General features: G+C 52.5%; 1 protein-coding gene across 2 annotated transcripts in view; it reads left to right on the top strand.

Moving 5' to 3' along the window:
• Positions 1-24547, top strand: part of SCN5A (sodium voltage-gated channel alpha subunit 5) — a 101672-nt gene that overhangs the window by 6709 nt on the left and 70416 nt on the right. For both annotated transcript variants that reach the window (XM_057301688.1, XM_034956141.4), the window contains exons 2-5: positions 9647-9971; positions 12603-12721; positions 20534-20623; positions 22038-22166. In XM_057301688.1, coding sequence (XP_057157671.1) covers positions 9699-9971; positions 12603-12721; positions 20534-20623; positions 22038-22166 — 611 coding nt within the window. In that variant the 5' untranslated portion in view covers positions 9647-9698. The remainder of the gene's footprint in view (positions 1-9646; positions 9972-12602; positions 12722-20533; positions 20624-22037; positions 22167-24547) is intronic.

The following is a 24547-nucleotide window of genomic DNA, read 5'->3' as shown; positions in this document are numbered from 1 at the left end:
CCACTTGCTTGCTGAGCCTAGGTGCCTATTAGATGTCTAATTGCTGAGCTTCTGTTTCAGGAAGTCCGAGGGAAGGAGAGAAAACAACTCCCTAAGGTTCCCTTGGGGCCTATGGTCCCCAGAGATAGCTGGACTTCAGGTCCCTTCCAGTCCTCGCCTTTTATGATCAAATTAAGGACACGTCCCCAGATGGGTGACTTGTATTCACAGTGCATTACACAGGGAGCTTAGATCACACTCGCCAACAAATAAAAGGTAAAAATCTCAAACATTGTGTTGAGTAAAAACAGCCTGACACAGAAGAGCCCATAAGGTAGAATTCCATATGCATGAAGTTCCAGAACAGGCAAAACCAACCTAGGTGATAGAAATCAGAGCAGTTGACTGAAAGGAATAGTGGGACTTTCTGGGGTGAGGGGATGTTTACTGTCTTATTGGAGTGGCACTTACACAGGTGTATGCATTTGTCAAAACTCATCCAACTGTATACTTAAAGCATTTTCTTGTGTTTAAAGAATACCTCAGTATGAAAGAATATTAAGAAAAAAGGGTTGCACATTTGGCTATAATACATCATGGACACTTTTGTGGCATAAATTTAGTGTATTGGTTGATTGGCTTATTTCCCTCTGGACACTAAGAGACCCTAGAGGTGGGCCTCCGAGGTTTCCATCTCTCTTGGTGCACACAGTAGGTGCCCCATAAATGCCTCAGTTGCCATGGCATCAGTGCACAGTTCCTCTGTGAAGCTTTTTTTCAGCTCAAGTATTGAGAAACATGAGTTGGAAGGAATTGAGCTAGAAAGAGACTTAGAACGCTGATTGCTGTCTCGGGCACCTGTGTGCCATGACGGTGTTTCCTGGGCCACATGTGGGCACCTTTCTGGCCTGATTATGTGTACCATGTGTGTTTACACAGAGATGGTCTGGGGTCCGGGGTGGAATGCCCCTGGGTGACTAAGCTGGCACTCCAACTCTGGGTCTCTGTGGTTTCAGGGTATTAGACCATCCAGGTCCCCGCCCTGGAGACCCAGGGCCAGGGGCAGTGCTGCCTTGGCTGACAGCGAAGTGCCACTCAGCATATTCTAGATCCCCTGTGGATGGACCTGGGCATGTGTAAAGGGGCTGACAAAGAAGACTCGGGCCTGGGGTAGGGGGGTGCCCTATGCACTTTGGAGGGGGTGCCTGAACGACCTGGGCCTTTTGCAGTTCCCCTGGCCTGGCACCCAGACACTGATGAACAGTCGATGGGTTGAATAAGCTGCTGCCAAGCCCCCGGCCCCCATTCTTACTGTGGAGAAGGGCTATGAAGAAAAAAGCAGGGCCACCCACCTTTCAGGGAAGAGAGTGGCTACCCCCAGGCCAGTTTGTCCTTGGGAGGTGGGCAAAATTCAGGGCTCAGGCCGAAGAGCCCACTCTTCCTCAGCTCCCACCTCTGGAGGGGGACCCGGTCTCAGGGACCCCCATTTCATTTCATCCCTGCCTGGGGAATCACTTCAGCAGAGCAGCAGAGCTAAAGCGGGTGGGGTTTTCCTGTCAGCTGAATTAGCCTCGGCTTCAGCCTGGGTGTTGGAATAAATGAGATGCAAATGTATGTAAATGAGGGCATTCCCTGGCTTCAGGGTGGGTGTGTTCTCCTCCACCTCCAGGAGGGATGGGGATGATTCTTCAGGACTTAGCAAGATCGCTGGAGGTGGAGATTAAGAGTAGAGAATGACAGGCTCCTCAGACTCTCCCATCTCCCCCAGAACTGGGCTCCAGACTGGACAGGGTTAATGCCTATGCAGCCTCAAAGGAGCGGAGCCTGTGGGGAGCTGGTTAGCTGAGGCCCCGTGCAAGGACGGACCAATGTGCCTTTGATCTGGGAGCAAGGACCTGAAAGCACGGGCCACCAGCACCAGCTGGCACCCCCACTGAGCCTTTGTCCAAGCTGTTAGCCCGGGAGAGCCGAGACTGTGCAGACAATTGCCTGGGCGGGAGGGATGGTCTGAAACTTACTGTCGATCCCTCCCACTTACATCCCCCACCATCCCAACCTGTGGCTTGAGCCTCCACAACCACCCACAGCCACTGCCAGAAACCAGGATGGGCACTTTCTGGTCTGCGGGGGACAATGCTCTTTCAATCCTTCCCTGAGGCCCCCGCCCCCAGCCCCACCCCCAAAGCAGGTAGAAGTCTTCCCCCCGCCCACCCTTGCCTGAGACAGAATGTCGCTCTGTCGCCCAAGCTGGAGTGCAGTGCAGTGGTGCAATCTCCGCTCACTGCAACCTCTGCCTCCCGAGTTCAAGCAATTTTCCTGCCTCAGCCTCCTGGTAGCTGGGATTACAGGTGCCTGCCACCACGCCCGGCTAGCTTTTTGTATGTTTAGTAGAAATGGGGTTTCACCATGTTGGCCAGGCTGGTGTCAAACTCCTGACCTCAGGTGATCCACCTGCCCCGGCCTCCCAAAGTGCTGGGATTACAGGCATGAGCCACTGTGCCCGGCCTCAGGTAGAATTTTTTAAGGGCTTAGGGCCTGGTGGCTGGAACTTGATGTCAGTGCCATCCAACAGAAATATAATATGAGTCACAAATGCAAGCCACATATGCAATTTTAAATTTTCTAACAGCCACATTTTTTAAACTAAAAAAACGTGAAATTAACTTGAACACATTTTATTTAATCCAGTATACTACTATCAAATATTATCTGTTTAACTTGTAATCAATATTAAAAGTTATTAACGAAATAGTCAACATTCCTTATTGTACTAAGCCTGCAAAATGGATGTGACTTTACAATAGCACAACTCAGTCCACAGTAGCCACATTCCAAGCACTTGGTAGCCACATGCAGTGAATGAGTGGCCACCCTGTTGTTGGACAGTGCTTGAGCTGGAGAGAAAAACTGCTGGGGAATCGCTTCTGCCAGGAAAACTGCTGACTCTTCGGGCATGGGCAGAAATCGGCTAGGTCTCCCTGGGAGCATCTGGGCTGCATAGAGGGAGAACCAGGCTCAGATGAGGCTGACAGGGCTGACTCTTAGCCTTGAAGTGGGGGTCACAGACACAGTCCAGGCAGATGGGCCATAGGCAAGCCATGAGCCTTTATCCCACTCTCTGCACGCAGGGGTAGGAGGCAATGTGGTGCAATGGGTAGGCTCACAGGCCTGGCTTCATACAGACAGGGGCTCACTTCATCTCTCCTACAGTCAGATTTCCCATCTGTAAAGCGAGGCTAATAACCCCCGTCTTCCTAGGATTGTTGCAAGGATGAAGTAAGGTGATCCACGAACTGCACTGAGTGCAGTGCAGGGCACAGAATGAGCATGTGATGCTGCTGGGGTGGTCCTTAGTCCAGTGCCTGGGGTTGGAAAAACTGAGGTCTAGAAAAGGGACTAAGTCACAGTGTGAGTGTCTATCCAGGCAATAGGAAGGTTAATCTCACACTCCCTCATTCTTTCATTCCTTCATTCACCAGTCCCTGCTTTGGGAGACCAGGACAAAAATCCAGGAGGGAGGCAGGCGTGCAAGTAAACTACTCCATCCTGTGCTGAAGTAAGGATGGAAATTCAAGTGTGCCAGGAATACAGAGAGGAGGGAAAGAGCCAGCCCAGGCAGGGAGGGCTGGTGTGGGCAACAAGGAGGCCTTCTGAGCTTGATCTCTCATAAGAATAATAATAACAACAATAACCACAATACCAACTAAATTCATTTGGCACTTTCTGTGTGTCAAGCATGTGCAAATATCAATACATTTATGTTTCACAGCAGCCCTGTAAAATAGATATTATTATTAACCCCATTTTACGAATGGGAAAACTGAGGTAGAGAAACATCAATCAATTAATCTGCCCAAAGACACAAGACAAATGCGTGGCCAGGGCCCAGATTCACTCAGGTGAGCTGGCTTCCAAGCACAGCCCTAACCACTTCCTTATCCCTAGGAACAGGAAATCTTCAAGAGGGTGAGGTGGGAGGCCAGAGGGGGAGGCAGAGGTGGATGCAAGGCCTGGTTCTCTGGCTCAGGGCATTTCCTCGTTGCCAATGTCAGCAAATCTGGGTGAATTTCCTTGCCAGCCACCACAGACTCTCTTTACTGATGACTCTTCCTCATCCCCTCATTATCTCTTGTTGATTTGGGATCCATCACTTTGGGAAGAAAAGTATTCTGTGTAGTCATTTTTAGGACCATGTACACAATGGGTGCTGATTAAATGTTCACTGAATCATTCAATTAATAAAATGAGTCTGTGAGGTGTTGATGGGTTGACATGTTCTCAAGGAAAAAATGCAGTTGCCTTACAAGCAGGGCTAGAAGTTCTGATGGGTGACTCCAAGCAAGCAAGCCTGGAGTGAGCGAGGTTCCTGGCTGTCATCTCCACATTTGGGGGCCTGTGGATGACTGGGGTGAAGTTACAGCTTGTCAAGCTACATCTAGTCCCATTCTCCTGTCCCTGGTCTTGCCAAGCCAGGAGCACCCAGACTCATCTTTGGAGGGAGTCCTGTCAGCCAGGGTAGAGAGCAGGGGCCCTGTGCTCATTTGTGGAGTATGATCAGAGTGTGATCAGGGAGTCCTGACCTCCACCTATGGGGAGTGAGCTCCTGTTTTGAGGGCACCCACACCCTCTTCCTGAGCCTCTTCTTTAGCAGTGAGGGGCAGGCAGAAGGCGAGTGCCCTGTGGCCGGGCAAAGCTGCACTGTGTTCTGGGGTTGGTGAGACTGCAAACCCTAGGTGCTGGGTGCTCCAGCCCAAGGTCACCCCAACTGCAGGGCAGGAGAGAGGAGCACAGAGTGGAGGAAGCCCACAGAGATTTTCTAGGAAGCCTGGGAACCACTTCCACACAATGCTTTGCATAAATTTACATGGCAAAGAATATTATTTGCATGCTGTGTTCCAGAGGCTCCGATTCCAAGGAGACCAAAATGCCAGACGTGACTCAGGAGGTTGAAGTGTGCCTTCCTTTGCGATCAGGGAGGGGAGTGAGTAGGGAGGGGCTGCAAGGAGAGGGGAGGCTCCCCAGGGTGACCTGATTTGTCCAGGACTGGGGGGTATCCCAAGGTGCAGAAATTTTACTGCCAAAATGAGGAAAGTCCCATGTAAACCGGGACAAGTAGTTCCCCCCACATCCATCTCCCACCTCAGACAGTGCCTACAGCTGCTCTCTACCTGCCTGGCTATTGTGTCCTGTCATAGCAGTGTCACCATTGCTGATTGAGCACCAGCTATGTGCCTTTGCATTCAGAAAACCCTCCTTCAGGAAAGCCAGTTGAGAAAACAGTGCAGGGGGGTCTAGTTTCTGGTGTGAACAGTTAATATTCTCCTTGTGCAGCATCTCTACCTTGATGTGAATACACATACTACAGGGCCTGTCAGTAACCAGCAGAGGCCAGGAAGGGGCCAGAGCTGGGTGAGGGGGCACAGAGGAAGGAGTCAGTGTGGGGGGGTGGGCAGTCAGAAGAGGTGTCCTGGAGGAGGTAGAATGGGGAGGAGAGCAGGAGGTGACTCTGGCATCACTCAGGGCACACAGAATTTTGGAGAATGTCTAAATCTAGGAGCAGGGGGCTGCATGTGTGGGATAGAAGGAAAGAGGGAGGCACTGCCATGGTCCAAGCAGGGGCAAGGAGGCCTGTCCCAGGGCAGTGATGTTGGGTGAGGGTTGGGAACTTGTGGCCAGTGCCAGAAGAAAGGGTGTCAGGAGGAGCCAGTCTGGAAAGGAAGATTCACAGTCTGCTCCCATCATGAGCTCTCAGGAGCCTTCCGGATGCAGGGAGGGATGCATCCAGTTCCAGAAGCCGATGAACCTGGGGCAGGATGGAGTTGGGGGTGGGGCTCTAGAGTGAAGCCCAAAGGACAGGGAAGCCTGGCCCTGGAAGAGTGCATAGCCGGATGGAGTGGTCCCAGCCTGATGAGCTGTGGTAGGGCTGCTGCAGATGGCCAAGCTGATGCAGATGGAGCAGCTGTGCTGGGCGGGGGGGGGGGGGGGGGGGGTGGAGAATCATGAGGTGCTAGCATCTAGGGGATGAGCGACTGTGGTCTTACAATCAAGCCAGGTCCAGCCTCCCCAAACTCTGGGGCTATGTGAGACCAACACCAGGGGCCCCTGCTTACCTATTTTCCCCTACAACCTTCCACAGCCAGGGGATGGGTTCTGAAATCTGCAGGCCTGACATCCTAGGCCTGAGGGGTGTGGCTGAACCTGAGCCCAGAGCATCCTCAGACCACCCCTGAGCCCTCCTCACCCTGGCAGCACCGGAAACCCTGCAGCCAGGACTCAGCCAGGCTTGGCCACAGCAGGGCGTGGGCCCTGAGCTGCTAAAGGAAGGGCAGGGCCAGAGCCAGGTGCAGGTGGTGGGAGAACAAGGGAGAAAGCGGATCCCACCCGCCCACCAGGAGCAGCCTGGGGGCCCCAGAGACAAAGGACACTCTTGGTAGGTTTACTTTGGAACATGAGGCTGCCCGGCTGCTGCAGCAGAGAGCTTCATCTGGAATCTGGTTTCAGCAGCTCCCCTGGGCAGACTATACCCCTCCCAGGCCAGGGCCCCGAGCGAGTGGATGCTCTGCTGGAGGCCAGCTGGGATAGGATCCTTCTTAGGACCTAGGGCTTCTTCACCAGGCCTTGGATGGAGAAGACTGGAGAGGGTATGGAAGTGCTTGGACATAGGACATCTGCCTCTCTGGTCTTTGTCCATCCCACAGGGCCACTGTAAGACTCAGAATGGAATTTCTCAGGTCCAAGGGTGGGGCAGACTGGGGTCCCAATCCACACCCAGAAATGACACAAAGTTCAGGTAAGTCAGAGCCAGAGGCCAGGGGAGTGGCTGAAACCACTCACGGTAAGAGCATTATAGAATCCCAGAAAGGACTTGGAGGCTTGCCTCATCCTTCTTTAGAGATGAGGAGCTGAGGTGCAGAGGAGGGGACCCCAGGGTCAGCACCTGAGCAAGGACCAAGCCAGGGTCTTAACCTTTCTCTACCAGTTGAGCGAAGCCCATCTCAGAAGCACATATTTTGAGACAAAATAAAACACATAGGATTAAAAAGGAAACCAACTATATTGAAATACAGCTATCGGAACACAGAAACCAACTTTTGATAGAGTAGTATATGTCTTTATTCATGTTTTAAATATTAAGATCTAGCAGCAAATCTAAGTGCTATAATTTTGAAGTCGTGATGAGTATTAATGTTATTTGAGAGGCCAGCAGCAACTGTAACATGACAGGGAAATAGCTGCAGTTTCTTTTGGTCACAATTTCTGCTTTGTTGCCTACATTCACAATTCAAGGAAATGCTAAATTTGAATTAGAGGTTAATGAGAAGGAGATGCGGTTTCTCCCCTAAATCTCTCCACCACCCCTTCACCGAGTCTGTTAAGAAGGGCCCCTGAACTATTAATACACAGACAGGCAAAACTAGTCTATGCCATTAGCAGTGAGGAGAGTGATTCCCTGGGCAAAGGAGGGTATTTAGTGACTGGAGGGCAGCCTAAGTCTGAGAGACTGGGAGCATTTTATCTCTCTCTCTGGGTGCTGGTTACCAGGTGTGTTCTGTTTGTGGAAATTCTTCCATCTGTACACTTATGTGCATGTAACTGCATGAATCCTTTATTTAATACAAATTAAAAACACACCTTTACTAGAACAGACGTATGTGCAGGTGTAAGCTTGCACCCTCACACACACACTCTGTCTCTCTCACACACACACAAACCCTTGCCAGTGTGTACCAGTGAGCCTCTGCAGATCCATGGGCGTGCATGTGTCCCCACAACCCTTGCAGGCATATGGACACAGATGGATACAGTGAGACAGAGAACACTGTTTTTAGAAAGTAAGTCCAAGCAAAAGAGGTGGCTTCCCAATTTATGGAACTGATTGCTCACAGTGGAGAGGGTTGCCCTGTAAGAAGCTGCTGTCATCCAGACTGTTTTTTTTTTTTAATTTTTAAAATAAAAGGACAAATGAGTTTTATTGTTTCTGTAAAAATAATGCAAGCTGATTTTAAAGAATTCAAGCAATGAAGACAAGTATAAAGAAAATAGTTTAAAATTACCCAAATATCCATGAGCTAAGAAAAAAAGTCCTCACTCACATGCATTGATGAGTGTTACAGATGTCTGTTCACTCAAACATGGAAGGGAGACAGGGAAATGCTTTTATAGAGTAGAAACCTACTCCCTCACCTGCTATTTTTAACAAAGATGTTCCTTTAACTTTACTTGAATGAAACAAGAAAAAGACACAGAGTGCCTCTTAACGTGCGGGTCCTGGGACCTCTGTCCTGCCTCCCTTCACAAATCTCAATCCACACTTCCCCAGGGACGAGCGGCACCCTTTTGAGGCCTGAGTGTGTTGTGTTTGCTCACTATTTACCTGTCTTTTGGCCAGGTGCCTGCTTCACAGCAATTCAGGGTTCAGGGCTGCGGCCCCAAAGTCCAGGCCGTTTGCTGGCCATGTGCAGGGGTTGGTACGGCAGCAGCTCGTTGGGGTCATCGGTGACATGTTTTGCAGAAGTAAGATCAAGGCAAAGCTGACCCTCGTGAGGGGAAAGGATTCTGTTCTGGCAGAGATGTCCAACAGGTGTCCACCGTGCCCTCTTGAACGGGTGCCCACCATTCCCTGGTTTGATGTGGTCATTAGCGATGCAGCCTCCCGGCTTGGTGTCACAGTCAGGAGCTGCTCCGACCACATCCTGTTTTGGTGGGGCAGTTGGGACTGCATTCTTCTGCCTCGGTGTCATAGGCAGAGTGTGTTCACACCAGGTTCTGGATTGTTTGAGGCCACCAGGGGCCACATTCTCCCGGTTTGGCATCACATGCCTGTGCCGGCTGGATGTCCTCGCTGATGAGTGGTCACCGTTTTCCGGTTCTGCTGTCACTTGGGATCAGCATTCATTTGTTCACATTTGGGAGGAGGGGAGCAAGGAGCAGTGTGAGGAGCCAGAGATACTCCATCAGCTCTTCCCATTTTTCTTTTTGCAGTATGATTCAATTTATTGCTAGAATTTTATTTGGTTATTACAAAATCTGTAAGCATGTATGTATTTTTAAAGGGGATGGGGGAGATGGAAGGCAGAGTAATCTTCGGGTTGCCTAAAGTGCCAGGCTAATTTTGACCTTTCCAAGGAAGGGAAATAGCTCAGATGGGCAAGGGAGGCATTGCCCATTTTTTGAGCCAGATTGTTTCGGAAGGTTTCTGCACCCTGGGGATTTCCTTGGGAGCCTCTCTGCAGGGGCTCCACCACAGCTGTGTACACTAGGGTGCCAACATCTGGATGACAACTCCAAGCTGAGAAATGTCTCAAGTGATGACAGTTAAGAAACCAAAAGATGTAAGTGTTTCCTGTTGTGTGGAATGGGGCAAAAAGAAGGTGCTTGGATGACACAGTCACTCTTGCCTGCTTGAATTCAGACATGCTTGTTAGGAGAGGAAAGGGGAGGTGACCCTGCTGCCTGTCTACATGTGTGCCTCGTAGCCTGGGGGGCTTTGGGTTTACCCAGGCCAGTGTTGCCCAGGTGTGCCTGTGGAGTTGTTGGCATCCTGGGGTCTGGAGCCTCTCTGCAAATGGTGTCCCTCCCTCCACCAGCACAGCCACCCCCAGGAGGTCTGCCCACCCTGCCCTCTGTCCCTGGGCATAGCATCAGGCCCATTGTCTGTGTCTTCCAGCTTCCCCACAGGCAACGTGAGGAGAGCCTGTGCCCAGAAGCAGGATGAGAAGATGGCAAACTTCCTATTACCTCGGGGCACCAGCAGCTTCCGCAGGTTCACACGGGAGTCCCTGGCAGCCATCGAGAAGCGCATGGCGGAGAAGCAAGCCCGCGGCTCAACCACCTTGCAGGAGAGCCGAGAGGGGCTGCCCGAGGAAGAGGCTCCCCGGCCCCAGCTGGACCTGCAGGCCTCCAAAAAGCTGCCAGATCTCTATGGCAATCCACCCCGAGAGCTCATCGGAGAGCCCCTGGAGGACCTGGACCCCTTCTATAGCAACCAAAAGGTGACTACCACCCACCTCCAGCCCTGCCTACCCTTCTGTGCAACTCCCTTGTCAATGGAGCAGAGGGGGAAGAGGGCCTGGCCTCCATATGGGGCTCTGTTTAGGGTGGCTCATGAGGCTCTGGGGAAATGAGTCACTGGTGATCTATATTCCAATCACCTTAATTTTGGAATTCTGGAATAAAAACAGGAATTATGCAGCCTGAGATGCTGGTTTGGTGTAATGAAGAAGAGAGGGTAGCCTCAGGGAAAACATGCCTCCTGTGATGTCCTTCTTTGGGAATTACATGTGGTTAGATTTTTACCCCTGAAGGACTCCTCCCCGTTGTGTGGTGTGTGTGTGAATTGGAGTCAAGCCCCAAGTTCTGGCCTGCGTTTGGGCCCTGCCTGAGTTTGGGCCACAGAGCATAGCCTGTGGTCCTTTCTCCTTAATGGGGACAGCATGTAGTCCCCACACCCACGAACTATGCATGGCTATGCTGGCTGGCTCAGGCCACGGCCACAGCAGCAGTTCCCTGAGCTTTGAGGGCTGGCAATGGGACCAAGAAGGCCAGTGGAAAGTCTGAGAGGGATGGAGAGGGCAGTGATCACTGGGGGATTTTGGGGGGAGGGTGGCGTGTGATGTTCTGCCATTGTCCCTTCTGATCATAGGGAAGGGAAGTGGCTTTTGTCTGCTAGGGCAGGGAGACTTGGGCTTCCTCCTAGCATGGCTCCGACCCAAGAGGTAACTGCCCCTGTCCAAATTCCCTGCCCTGGCCTCCCTCCTCCAGATCTCAGGCCCATTTGTGCCCCATCTCTGCACCCCACCACACACAGAGCTCCCGCAGAGGCTTGGTCTCCAAGCTACCCACACTTCTGGGCCTTACTTCCAGAGGAAGGTGGATTTGAATTTGGGGGAGGTATTTTTCCCAGAAGGCTGAGTATGAGGAAGACAGTGGCCAGGCACAGTACTGCAGTTAGCACCAGGCTGAGGAAGCTCATGGGGGTCAGACAGGGCTGGTGTGGCCAGTGAGAAAATGTGACTACAAGAGTGTGTGACTGTGGTTTAAGACCAAGAGCCTGGGGATGAGCCTGGGCCACATCTTTGGGTGTGCATGCATGCATTGGATACGTGAGTGGTTGTGCATGTGAAGTAAAAGCCCACCCAGTCCACATAAACAGGTGGGGGAGGAGGCCTTGAACTTGGTCCTGCTCCCAAGCCCCCAGCTGAACTTTCCCTTGGTTCAAGTGACTCCAGTGGAGTGCAGGCCAGGTTGGGGCCATAGCTGGAGTCAGAATGAGGCTGGAAGGTGGGCTTAGTCAAGGTGGGCAGGCCTAGGTCATGGTTGGTCGGAGATGGAAGTAGGAATTGGGGTTAGGGTTAAGGCCACAGCTGGTAGTGTGAGTCAAGCTTATGGGGAGAGGATGAGTGGCGATTAGGCTGAAGTTAGCTGGGACAGGCAGGCTCCACGGCAGGTGGACCTGACTGAGGTTGAGGTCAAGACTGGACTGGGCTTTTGGGGGCTGGTGGCAGCTGAGCCTGTGAGAGATCAGGGACACCATCTCTTCTGTCCTTGGGTCTGGGAATGCTTGAACAGCAGCTCCAGGGATGATTCCGACCTCTCACTTTCTGTTTCCACTTGTTGATCCCTGGCCATGCTGCCTGCAGCCCCACAAGGCAATGGAGGCACCACAACAGAACTTTTGGTCCTAATCTCTCTGGTCAGCTTGTCTCCCCAGACCAGATTGGGTAGAACCTTGTCCCACCAGCTCATTCGGCAGACTAGTGGACTCACTGCCTTGCCCATGGGTGGAGGTGAGGGAGGTCTCAGGGGAATGTCAGGTTGTGACATTCCCCTAGACCTCCGTGAGGCCACAGAGCTGTGACCACCACACACCGGGGCAGGTGGGGAGGCACTGCTGTCCTCAAGGGCTGCTTGGGCACCTGATGTGCATGTGTCTCAGCATTCAGCTCTCATTGTCCGCTCCTGTGCCCCATTGTGCTGTGTAGAAAGGATCTTCCAGAAGCTCAGGGAGGGGTTGCATTGCACTGTTCATGATCCTCTGGAGGGAGGCAGTAGGCTGTGTCCTGTGGGATGGGGCTGACATTTGTCCTGGACTCCAGGAGACAGGGTCCCAAGAAAAGCTCTCTCAGGGGACTGCTTCTGCATTTTCGTTTTCCCTTCTCCTCACCCGTAAGTCCTTCCTGCTGACGTAAGTCCTTCCTGCTGACGCAGCTTCCCTTTCACACCCTCCCTCCCAGTGGGCCTGGCAGGGACCCCATGCAGGGTGAGGAGGGGTCAGCTAAGGGAGAAGGGGAGGGAGGAGGCATTCCCAGGTCTGCTGAGCCTCTGCTGTGACAACAGCTGGGCAAGGACTGTAAAAGCTCCCTTCTTTTTGTGACTATAATTTTGAAACTAAATCTCAACCAACCTGACATTCCCCTGAGACCTCCCTCACCTCCACCCATGGGCAAGGCAGTGAGTCTACTGACCTGCCAAATGTGCTGGCAGCCTCCCTTCCCCCTCTCCTCCCTCAGCCCCTCTCCTCCTCCTCCCACCCCACCCCTCAGCCACAGTCCAAGGGCTCTGAGCCAAAAGCTGCCCCCAAAAGCCTTTCTACACAAGGGCCTAATGCTACTGTCTGTCCCCAGACTTTCATCGTACTGAATAAAGGCAAGACCATCTTCCGGTTCAGTGCCACCAACGCCTTGTATGTCCTCAGTCCCTTCCACCCCATCCGGAGAGCGGCTGTGAAGATTCTGGTTCACTCATATCCTTTGCAGTTAATACCTGCTGAGTACCCCCTGGGGGCCCACGCTGGGGATGTGCACGTGCTGCCCCCACCCCACCTCCATTCTAGTTTAGGAGTGAGAGTAGCGCTGATTCCCTGCTGGTCCTAAGACAAATGCATGGTCATGACCTGGGAGCTGGTTGGAAATGAAGAACCTCTGACCTTCCTCCAGACCTGCCAAGTCAGCATCTGCATTTTCATTTGATCCCCAGGGGATTCTTGGGCACATGAAAGTTTGAGAAACCCGCTTCTGATTCTTCAGAACATTCTAGAAGCTAAGCTACTGAGGATCCCAGAAGAAATGACGTCTGTCGGGCTCTGATATTGGCTCCAAATATCCCTCCCCACCACACCCCCTTGGTCCATCCTCCTCCCCACCCACTTGCAGGGACCTTCAAGCAGGTCACCAGAACTTAGCCAAGGAAAAACCATTTCCCAATAAAGAGGCCTCTAGTTTATTCACATGTGGGCATCTTTTGAGGGAGGCAGCACTTGCTTTTTGATTAGGCGTTGACAAACTGTTTGCAGTTTCAGAGTATCTCAAAGAACTCTGGTTAGCATTAAATTATATAAACCACAGCTGAAAAAAGCTCCAGCCTGCAGAGGAGAGCCATTGGAGTGATGCAGCGTAATGAGGGACTTACCGGGCTTGGGCCTGAGAGGGGCATCATTTGGGCAGCACACGGCATGGGGCGCCAGCACCTAATCACTCTGTTCTCTGGACTTCAGAGAAGGGGCCCCATAGATGGAGCCTTCCGGGAGGGTGGTGCCAGCTGCAGTCAGAGGCATGAGTATTTCACTGGGAGGGCCTGGGCAGGCCTCCCTTTGGCCAGTGGCAACCAGGGTGAGTGCACACACGCAGGTGGCTCTGCTGATCATCTAAGTGACACTGCTGGGCTCAGCAGTGCGACCGATTGTGGGTCTAGCGGGCTGGCCCCACAGAGCTCTCCAAGGTTCCCTTCAGCCCCTTCTCTGAATGGACTTTTTTGAGGCCAAGACAAAGACTTTACTCACTAACCTCTGGCCAAGGCAGGAGGCATCAGGATTACAGATACCTAGTGAGGGACTAAATAACCAGGACTGAGGCTGGCAGGTCAGGAGCTTTTCCTGCCCGGGCAGGGATGGGGGATGCTCCTCCTATGGCTCCACTTTCTTCCCACCTGTGCCCAGTGCCTGATCCTGACCCCAGGGGTTCATTGGAGGGGCATGCATGGCAAGTGATGTCTGCATGCACATGTGCAGTAAAATGCATGCGTCCAACCACGTGTCTGCTCTCCAGCCTACCCCTGCCTTTCTGGTGGGGTTCATGAGACAACCCCACATGCAAACCATGGCTGTGGCGTGAGCAAAGTAGGAGGCAGACACTGTGGAGAGGGACCATATGTAGCGAGCAGCCTGCCATTCACAGCTGCATCTATTTTGTGGGGCAAGTGTGGGTCTAGATTTCATCTTGAGCCATCTTGAGTTCCCTGTAGGTGTCAGGCTCTTTGCTAGGCACGCTGGGGTATCGAGCCGAATAAGACCCCGTCTGGGCCCCTTGGGAATTTTATAGTTCCCCTAAAAGTGATAAGGCAGCTTCGCAAATAGTTATGCTTTCTGCCAGAGTGTGGTCACAGCCTGGTAAGAAGAACAGAGCAGCAGGAGGAGGAAAGGCCAGCTTTTCTTGCTCTGAGCCCGTCTCCGGCCTCACTCCGGGGGTGTGGCCTCTCTAACAGCATCCTCCAGCTCTCACCTGGGGCTTCTCCTCCAGGTATCTAACCAACCCAGCACTGTTTGGCAGCCACAGAAGCCCTCAGGGATGTAGCAGAAGCTCCAGAGCTCCTGCAAGGTGCTGAGCTGGGTCGTGGGGCAAATGAAAGGTCAGGGAGGCAGGTGGGCAAGGGAGGCAGTGGGGGGCCCTCGAGTGCCCAGCCTGGCCAGACTGTCCATTGAGCAATGGCTCTGAGGCTGTGAGGTGCTGCTTCCACCTGGAAAAACTGGCCCTGAGGGCTCGGAGCCAGCCTCTATCCCCCAGGACAGCTGCCCCAGGGAATTGTCAAGCATCAGTGAGGACCTGTACTGGGTTCCCAGTGGCTGCCTTGACACTGCTGCTGCCTGGGGATGGGAGCACATTGCTGGACCTCGACAGCGCCACTTAGTGGGCTCAGTGGGCACTGGGGGGAAGAAGAGGCCTAGATTTGTGGGGTTTGGGAGCAGCCCCTCAGCAACACTGTTGAGCCTTGACATTGAGTGTGGTGTGTGGACCAGTAGCATCAGCTTCACCAGGATGTTGTAGGAGTGGCCGAATCTTGGGCCTTACCCCAGAACCTATGTGTAGCAAGGTCCCATGTGCATGCCACCCTAGGGCAGTTGCTTCCAAATGCTAGTCTGAGGGCCATCTCAGTCTCACCTGGGAAGTTTGTAAAAATGCAAAATTCTTAGCTCTTTCCAGACCAGAATCACCAGTGTGAGGCCTAGAAATCTGTAAGTGCTCCATGATTTTTTTTTAACTTGAGGTATACTACTTCATATACCATAAAATTTATCTTTTTCTTTTTCTTTTTTTTTTTTTTGAGATGGAGTCTCACTCTGCCGCCCAGGCTGGAGTGCAGTGGCGCAATCTCGGCTCACTGCAACCTCCGCCTCCTGGGTTCAAGCGATTCTCTGCCTCAGCCTCCTGAGTAGCTGGGATTACAGGCGCCCGCCACCACGCCGGGCTAATTTTTGTATTTTTAGTAAAGGTGGGGTTTCACCATCTTGGCCATGCTGGTCTTGAACTCCTGACCTCGTGATCCACCCGCCTCGGCCTCCCAAAGTGCTGGGATTACAGGCAGGAGCCACCACACCCAGCCAAAATTTACCATTTTTAAGTGCACAGTTCAGTGGTTTTTAGTATATTCATAAGGTTATGCAACCATCACCACTATCTATTTCCAGAACATTTGCACCACCCCAAAAGAAATCCTGTGCCCATTATCAGTCACTATGCATTTCTAAAGAACATCAGGTCTCATGTTTTGAATGGTGAACTTTTGCTCTGCTTAAATTTTTATACTCATTCAAACATCTAAGTTCCACATGTGCAAAGTTCTGTGCAACGCCCTTTGGGAATGGTAAGTGGGGCAAAGACATACTTAAAAGTGGGCAGGAATGCAGCCTGGTGAGAAAACCTGCTCAGTCGTGACAATCCAGGAGCTCACAGACCGTAGCAAGTGCGCAGTGATTCCGCTTGGCCTTGTTCTTGGCTCCATGCTTGCAGTGTATCTCTGGGAAGTTACCAAAAAGTAAATATGGGCATGTGGAATGATTTTTTTATATGTATTTTTGTTATAATCCTGCAGAATGTGTTCCTGCCGGGATTAAATAAAAGAAACCAACTGAACTCCATATCCTACCGCAGTCACATTCAGAGAGGTCTCACACACACACTGAGAAGTATTTTGCCTTCTTGGTTATATAGGATCTGTGCACAAAATCCTCCCACGTTCCTCTACCAGATTCAAATGGGCAATCAAACCACATGTCTGTGGTGTATGTGTGTGTGCATGTTGATTTAATAGCACAAACACATGAAAATACCCCTCCACAGTTAATTACCTTTTCTTTGGGAGTTTTTTTTTTTAAACTCCCTGGGATCTGAAGACTTAGGCAGCCCAAGTGTCAGGCATTCCCCACAACTCAGGCACTCCTTGCTGGCATTTTTATCACGAGGCTAGGAGTGGGTGTTTAGGGACAATGACATGACAAGATTGAAGATGTTCAGCTGAGCATAGACCTGGAGAGCTGGCCTTTGCCTCAGCCCACACAAGGGACCAGCTCAATCATCAGCCTGAAATTACAAGGCAGTGCAAACAGGTGTGCCCTGGCCAGGAGTTCAGTTGACTCGTCTCTATGGTATTGGCTACGTGCTGGGCGCCATGGGGGACCTGGGTATGCTTTAGGCAGAGTCATATGGACTGGGTGCTCAGTCTAGGAAGGAAGAGATCTCATACGTGCAGAAGAAGGATTGACAATTGTGCAAGTGCTGTCCTCAAGGCCATGGGAACCAGGCAAGGATTTTGAGCAGTGAAGTGGAAGAGAGACAAGAGCTTGCTACACGTCACCCTAAGCCATTGCTGTGTCTGGAAAAGGTAAAACCCAGATAGATAGCTCCTGTCATTGCCCACCATGGGACCCAGGCCCTGACTGGTGGGATCCAGAGGGCTGTGTGCCCTGGCTCTTCCCTGAGTCTGGGTGTTCAAGTCTCACTCACCTCTGCCTGGGTCCAGCCAAGGCCTGTAGTACAAGGCAGCCTGTTCACACCACTGCTCCCTGCAATGGGGCCTGTTCCCCACTCTAAGGAGAGCTGTGAGTGGTCCCCCTAGAGCTGGAAGGGACTTGGCTCCACCGAGAGGAGTCCACCACCCAGCCTTCAGCACATGCTGCTTCACCATGACCAGCTGGGCTGACTGGTTGCTGGAGCAACCCTGGCCAGCCTTGGTGCTTATCTAAATGCCTCTTCCAGGAAGCCTTCCTGCCCAGCCCAGCCAGAGGCATGTTTGGTTTTTTCATAATATCCCATGTCAGAGCGTTTTGGGGACATGGCTCCATTGCCCCCCTGGCTCCCACTCAGGGCCAGACACACATGCTCAAGTGGGATTTCCTCTTACAAATAACAAATAATTCCCTCCTTCCTGTACGGTAGTCTCCCCACATTCGATGGTGCTCTCTACCTCGTTTGGTTTTCACACCACCCCATGGGTGGCAGAGGCCAGGCGTGGAATAGCTTACCTGCTTGGCATGTGAGAGCCAGAAGCAGCATGACTCATGCAGACCCTCCAGTCTGGAGGCAGGAGAGTGGACCGGGTGGCCTTGAATGTCATCTTGCAGAGGTGGTGCAGCATGGGGCCTCAGAGTGGGGCCCAGATCAGGAGAACCAGGGTGCATGCTGGCTCAGCCATTGATCAGCTTGGTACCAGGAGTACTTTCCCAGGAATGCTGTAACAAATTACCACCAATGCAGTGGCTTAAAGCAAAGCAGATTTGTCACCTTACAGCTTTGGAGGTCAGAGGTCCAAAATGGTTCTTGCTGGACTAAACTCAGGGTGTCAGCAGGGCTACACACCTTTTGGAGGCTCTAGGGGAGAATGTGTTTCTGAGGCATTTCCAGCTTCTGGAGGCTGCACTGGATTCTTAGTCTGTGGTTCCCTGTCATCATCAAGCCAGGAATGACCGGTTGAATTTCATGTCACAACACTCTGCCTCTCTTTTGCTTAAAAGGACCCCTGTGATTATACTGAGTCTACCTGGATAATCTAGAATGATCTCCCCACCTCAAGATCCTTAATTTAGGGCCAGGAGCAGTGGCTGATACTTGTAATCTCAGCACTTTTGGTGGCTGAGGTGGGAGGATTGCTTGAGCCCAGGAGTTCAAGACCAGCTAAGCAACATGGTAAGACGTTGTGTCTACAAAAAAAAATTAAAAATTAGCTGGCTATGGTAGTGTGCACCCGTAGTCCTAGTTACTCGGGAGGCTGAGGCAGGAGGATCTCTTGAGCCCAAGATTTCAAGACTGCGGTAAGCTGTGGTAATACCATTGCACTCCAGCCCCAGTGACAGAGCTAGACCCTGTCTCGTGGAGGCCAGGGGAGATCCTTAATTTAATCACATCTGCACGGTCTCATTTTGTCATACAAATTAGCATATTCACAGTTTCCGGGGATTCCTCCATGGCCACCTTGGGGGTGGTGGGGGCATTATTCTGCCTACCACAGTGACCTTCAACTTAACCTCTTTGTGCCTCCGTCTTCTCATCACCTAAAATGGAAACAAAGTCCGCACCACATATGGTTGTTGGGAAAACTGAATTCGCTGATGGACACGGAGAGCAAATTCTGGTACCTAGGAAGGGCTCAAGGAATATTCACTCTTAGCATCATTGCTTGCATATTTTAGGAGTCACCTGGGCTCCCCAGTAGATGCTTAGCAGCAGATCCGCGGGGATGAATAAAGACTGGTTGGGGGGCTTGTTAACCATCTGCCTAGTGAGGAAAGCCTTGGCACATACCCTGCGTGTGGGCAGTGTGTGTGTGTGTGTGTGTGTGTGTGTGTGTAAGGGAGAAGGGGTACTGATACTGAGATGATTATCTGATCCTGCCTTGAAAGCTGGAGAGGGATATAAGCCTGGCCCTGGAGACCCTCACACGGGCAGAGGGCTGGGCAGATACCAAACTGACGGAGGGACCCCAGAGCCTGAAGTGATGCCTTCTGGTCACGGAGAAATCAAGGCTTCCTGGAGCCATGGCATCAGAGCCGAGCAGTCCTGTTGGCTCAGTCCTTGTTTGACTAAGGGAGAGTCCCAAAGCCTAATTTCCTCTCGTCCCAGATGAGAAACTAAATAATTATAAACTGGAGGCTGGTTTGAGATGCTGATTTCCTGATTGCCTGACTCCCTAGAAGAGGACTGGCGGCACGGAGGGCATCTACCTGGTTAGATTCCCAAGAAGCATCCCCACTGTCCCCAGCTGGGGCAGTCGGCACCGCAGCCAGGCCTGGTCTGTGCTCGGACTGCACTGGCCTTCCCATCAGGTGAGGTGGAGCTATGCTAGGGAGGAAAGAGGCAGCCCCTGGAGCTCAATTACTGCAGCTCCTGGGCGGCCTGTGGGAATCACCAGTTTGGCAGCTGTGCATACGGGGCTGAGGCCGGGCATGGTGTTGAGCGCTTGGGGGCAGCCACAGGGAGTGGAAGGCCCAGCCTCTCCTCTGGGGCTGGGTAGGGATTTGTGAGAGAAGCACAGTGTCCCTGCTCTAGGCCAGGCCTCCAGGGGTGCCCCGGCCTACAGGAGGCCCAGAGTCTGCCCCCTTGTTCCTCTGCAGGCCTTGCAGAGGTGGAGGAGGGCGGTTGGAGCTTTGTCTAGCCTGAAGCAGCAGCTAGGAATTGTAGCCAGAGTCAGGCTCAGAGAAGTCCTGGGCAGTTCAGTTCAAGGCCAAGAGCCCACAAGTAGACCTGAAGCACAGCTCTGGTACTTGAAGCGCTGCCTTGTGATGGGAGACAGATGGACATTGCCGTTCAGTGAGCCACCAGGGCTAAAAGAGGGGTGCCCGAAGCCCGCAGGGCACAGAGGCAGCACCGTGTTACCAGAAAGGCAGGACAGGCTGCTAGGGAGTTGGGTGGGGTCCTACTGACGGGCTCCTGCAGGGTGAGAAGGAGATTCCCAGGTGGAGCAGAGGGCTAGCTTGAAGACTAGGTGCACAGGCAGGAAGCAGCCAGAGGAGTGGTCCCCTGCCTCCCCAGGGGTAGCAGGCCCTGGCCAGGTGTGCAGTTGTTTGGCAGCAGGGCATTCTGCAGAGAACTTCTAGACAACGCCTGGCCTGGGCTGCTCCCCTAGAAGTGGGGGAGGGAACTCAGAGCCCTGCCACTCTGGCCTTGCCCTCCCCTGAGGAGCAATTTACAAATGCTCATTTCTCTCCTATGTGACTGAGGACAGGGCCCCTCGCCTGACTGCGGTTAAAAGGCTTTGAGGTCTGGGGCCCACCTCTCCTGCCTTCCCTCCACACGAGACCCTACCAGCAGTGTGGTTTCAAGTCTCTGGTGCCTATTAGGTGTCATGGAGCAGGCCAGGGGGCCAGCTGCAAGTGCCGGAGAAGGGACAGAGACCAGCCTGGGTGGAGGGAGATTGGCATGGACTGGTCACAGCCCCAGTGTGTCTCCTTGGAGACCCTGTTTGTTGTCTGGTAGCACTGGCCTGGCAGTGATGACCCCCAGGGGCAGGACCCCCCAGCGGTGGTGGCGTGGCTGGCCCATGCTGCTCAGCTTTCCTTGACCCCACGCACGCTCTTCAACATGCTCATCATGTGCACCATCCTCACCAACTGCGTGTTCATGGCCCAGCACGACCCTCCACCCTGGACCAAGTATGTCGAGTGAGTATCTTCAGGGCCTCTTCTCCACGTGGCCCCCTCCCTTCCTTTCCATTCCATGCCATGGCTCCTGAAGCTGCCCTGGAAGGGGGCTTGTGTCCAGGCCCAGGAACTTACCCATGGCGGTGGGGCAGCCCTTGGCTCAGCTTCTACCCTCTTTTGCCTTTCCCAGTCCTGCCAACTTCTGGCATTAATTTGAGTTGTGCCTTCTAGGGAGGAAGCTCTCCAGAGTGGCAAAGTAGAAAGTTTCTCCCTGTCCTGCCTAAAGAGGAATGATGACATTGGAGAAAGTTCTGAAATAATAATAATTTATTGAGCATTTTGTACACGCCAGGCACTGTCATAAGAACAATAAGCATCATCTCCTTTAACCCTCATGGCCACCCAGTAGGGTGGGTGCAGCCACCTTCCCCATTGCACAGATGAGACTAAGAATTAGAGAAATAGCTGGCCTGATGCCATGCAGCTAGGAGGTAGGCAGCTAGGAGGTACCCCAGGGCTATCCCCACTTCAGTAACACACTCTGCTGCCTTTTTTTTTCCCAAGTCCTGCCTCCTATAACCATTTGCACAGTTCCAGAAACTGCTTCTGGTTCTTTTCTTCCCAAACAAAAGTACCTTACCTGGAGGTTCTAAGCAGACTTGATAAGCCCTTACTGCATTTGGCTGCAGTTTTCAGGAGACCAACAGAATGTTGGGGCAGCTCTCTTCCCAAAGCAGTCTGCCTAGTTGTTCCCCATGTTCACACAGAACCTAGCAGTGCTCTCAGCTGGTACGTGCAGCTGCTCTGAATCCTGGGATGCGGTCCTCTCCCGCTGCAGCCCTGGGGGCCTCAGTCCCAGCATCCAGGCATTTTGGATTCCTCAGGCTGCCCTAGGCAGAGAGAACAGCACCGCGACTCCCATCAGCCCCATGCATTATAATATCAACACCCCTTCAAGCCCAAGGTGGACAGCTGGACCCACCCACCCTGTAAGCAGTTGAGGATTGACTGGGCCCATTGCTAGCTGCTGAGGACCCACAAACAGGGGTGAGGGTCCATGTACACTGTCCTATAGCACAGACCCTGTGGCCACTGTATGCCTGTTGCATGCACAGCCCCCCAGGGCTGGGGTGAGGAGATTGGGAGGAGGTCTTCTTCCACCAAGACAACTGAGAGCGAATACAGAGAGTTCAGATGGACACATGGCAGTTACACGATAATATGGAATAAACAAATTGGACGATGGATTCGTTAGCCAGATGTTTAGAGCAAAGTTCCATCCCCAACTCCAGCTCTGCCATGGGGGCATTGCAGAGAGCCCCGTTTGATGGCCTCTGTTGAAGGGAGCTTTGTGGGGCTCACACCATGTAGGGAACCTGGAGAACCTGGCCTGCTCAGGCCTCCCTAAGAAACCCCACCGGCCTCTCCTGCCCAGGTACACCTTCACCGCCATTTACACCTTTGAGTCTCTGGTCAAGATTCTGGCTCGAGGCTTCTGCCTGCACGCGTTCACTTTCCTTCGGGACCCATGGAACTGGCTGGACTTTAGTGTGATTATCATGGCGTAAGTATCTCATTTGCTATGCTGTGCTATGCCTTGGAGGCCACACTGGGATGGGGTGTGCACCACCTCAGGCCCCAGACCACCCCTCTCTTTCTGGCTTCCTCCCTGCAGTCCACATGCAGCTCTGCACACAGGCTGGAGGAAGGTAGGGTGGAGGCCCTGAGCTCATCCTGGTGGGGAGAGACAGCTCAGGCAGGCCTTGGTGGTCAGGTCTACTGGCTCACCTGGGGCTCCACGGCAGCCCTGGTCTCCAGGGACATCATTAAGATTCTGGTTTAGTATCCTCTGCCCTTTTCACCAAGAGAAACCAATATTTCAACCCCTGGCCCACTGCGAATGGTGACCTGGATTCCAAGATGACTAAGAATGAAATTGCAGCCAAGAGAAGGAGCCTGGAGAAGTGACTAAGCATCCCCAGGAACTCACACCAGTCGCACCAGCACATCAGCTTGCTCCATCCAGAGACTCAATGTTTGGCACATTTTAAAGCACCCGGCCACTGACACAATACAGTGGATCCTCACACCAGCCAGAGAAGTAGGCTACCTGGGGATGGCTTAGCCCATTTTATGGGTGAGAAAACTGATGCCAAGGACACACAGGGAGCCTGCCAGAAAGTGAACGTGACCCCAGGCCTGCTGCAGCCCAGGCTGAGGCCCCGCCTCTTTGCCTACAGGAGAAATCCTTGCTGAGGGGTCAGTGTTGAGGCTGCACTCCACCCTGGAAGTATCAGTGAACAGATGCTGGGTTCTGATGGGACATCTGCAGAAGTCGTGATCAGAGGCTCAACCATCAAAGGCGTTTTGAAGGCTGAGTGCGGTGGCTCACACCTGTAATTCCAACACTTTGGGAGGCCAAGGTGAGCAGATTGCTTGAGCTCAAGAGTTCAAGACTAGCCTGGGCAACATAGCAAGACCCCATGTTTATGAAAAACACAAGAATTAGCTGGGTGTGGTGGCACACACCTGCAGTCTCAGCTACTTGGGAGGATCACTTGAACCCATGAAGTCAAGGCTGCAGTGAGCTGTGATCACATCACTGCACTCCAGCCTGGGCAACACAGCAAGACTGCCTCAAAAAAAAGAAAAAAGAAAAAGGCCTTTCTGAAGCAGAGGACCTAGTGTGTGCAGGGCTGAGCACTGCATCTCAGCAAGGAGCAGAGCTGGTGAGGCTCATACCCCCTGCCCTTGCAAACCCTCAGTTTCCCGACATGTGAAAGGATAGTGTTGTGTGCTGTGGTATCAGAAGCTCAATTCAGCTCTCACTTTCTAGGATGCTTGGAATCCCTAAATCTACCTATTGAAGACAGGCTTTAACCCCAGACATGAGCAGCCCTGAGCTCAGCCATGCTGTCAGGGAGAGAGGACAAAGAGGGAAACTATACCCTGGTGAATGGGGTATAGACGGAGAACCTGGTAGTGGGAAAATGCATCAGAATCTCTGTTTCTAGGTACACTATTTGTAAGCCAACTCTAGCCCTCCATTTTACAAGTGGGAAAACTGGCTCTGAGAGACAATACCACTTACTTGCCCCAAACCCAGTATGGATTTAGGCCTGGGTGGAGTTGAGCGAGCAAGGAAAGAGTGGTGGGAGATGAAGTTGCAGAGTAGTGGGGTGGAAGACAGATCGTGGTAAAAGCCAGGTGTGATGGGAGTCACCGGGGTGTAAGAACAGGCAGATCTGTGACCCGCTTTACATTCTGTAGAGACTCCCCTGGCTATGGTGTGGACCACAGACTGGAGAAGGTAGAGACAGACGGAGTAGTTAGGAGGCTATATCTTGGCAGCCAGGAGACAGAAGATAGTGACTGGAACCAAGGACCAAGTGGAGAAGGGGAGCACCTGGTCAGATTCTGGACATACTTTGCAGGTAGGGCTGACAGGAGGCCCCCCAAGGTGGTTTTTGGTTTGAGCAGCTGCTAGGTGGACGGTGTTCCCATTGGTTGAAATGGAAAATTGGAGAGAGCGACACTGGCTGAAGTAGGAAGAAAATCAAAAGTCCAGTTTGAGATGTATGACATTTGAAAGCACCCAGGGTGAGTGAGATATTGAGTAGGCAACTGGATATTCCAGTCTAGGGTTCAAGAAAGAGCTCCAAGGTGGAAGTATAAATTTAGAAGCTATGGGGGTACAGATGGTATTTAAAGCCAGGAGACCAGATGAGATCACCTAGGCATGAGTGTAGCCTGTAGCCTGAATGTACTGTGGGATGCCCCAACATCTCATCTGGAGGCCAAGAGAGAAGGCTGGAGGGCAGAGGCAAATCAGGAGAGAGCAGTGTCTGGGAAGGAATGTGATTCCACTGGAAACCCGCCACCGGGAGGTTGGGGAAGGTGACGACTAAGAATGGACTATTGGATTTGACAGAGGGGGAAGGTCAC

Source organism: Pan paniscus, chromosome 2 (assembly GCF_029289425.2).
Source record: "Pan paniscus chromosome 2, NHGRI_mPanPan1-v2.0_pri, whole genome shotgun sequence".
NCBI lineage: Eukaryota > Metazoa > Chordata > Mammalia > Primates > Hominidae > Pan > Pan paniscus.
The sequence above is the reverse complement of the archived record's forward strand: the minus strand, read 5'-3'. Positions and strand labels throughout refer to the sequence as shown.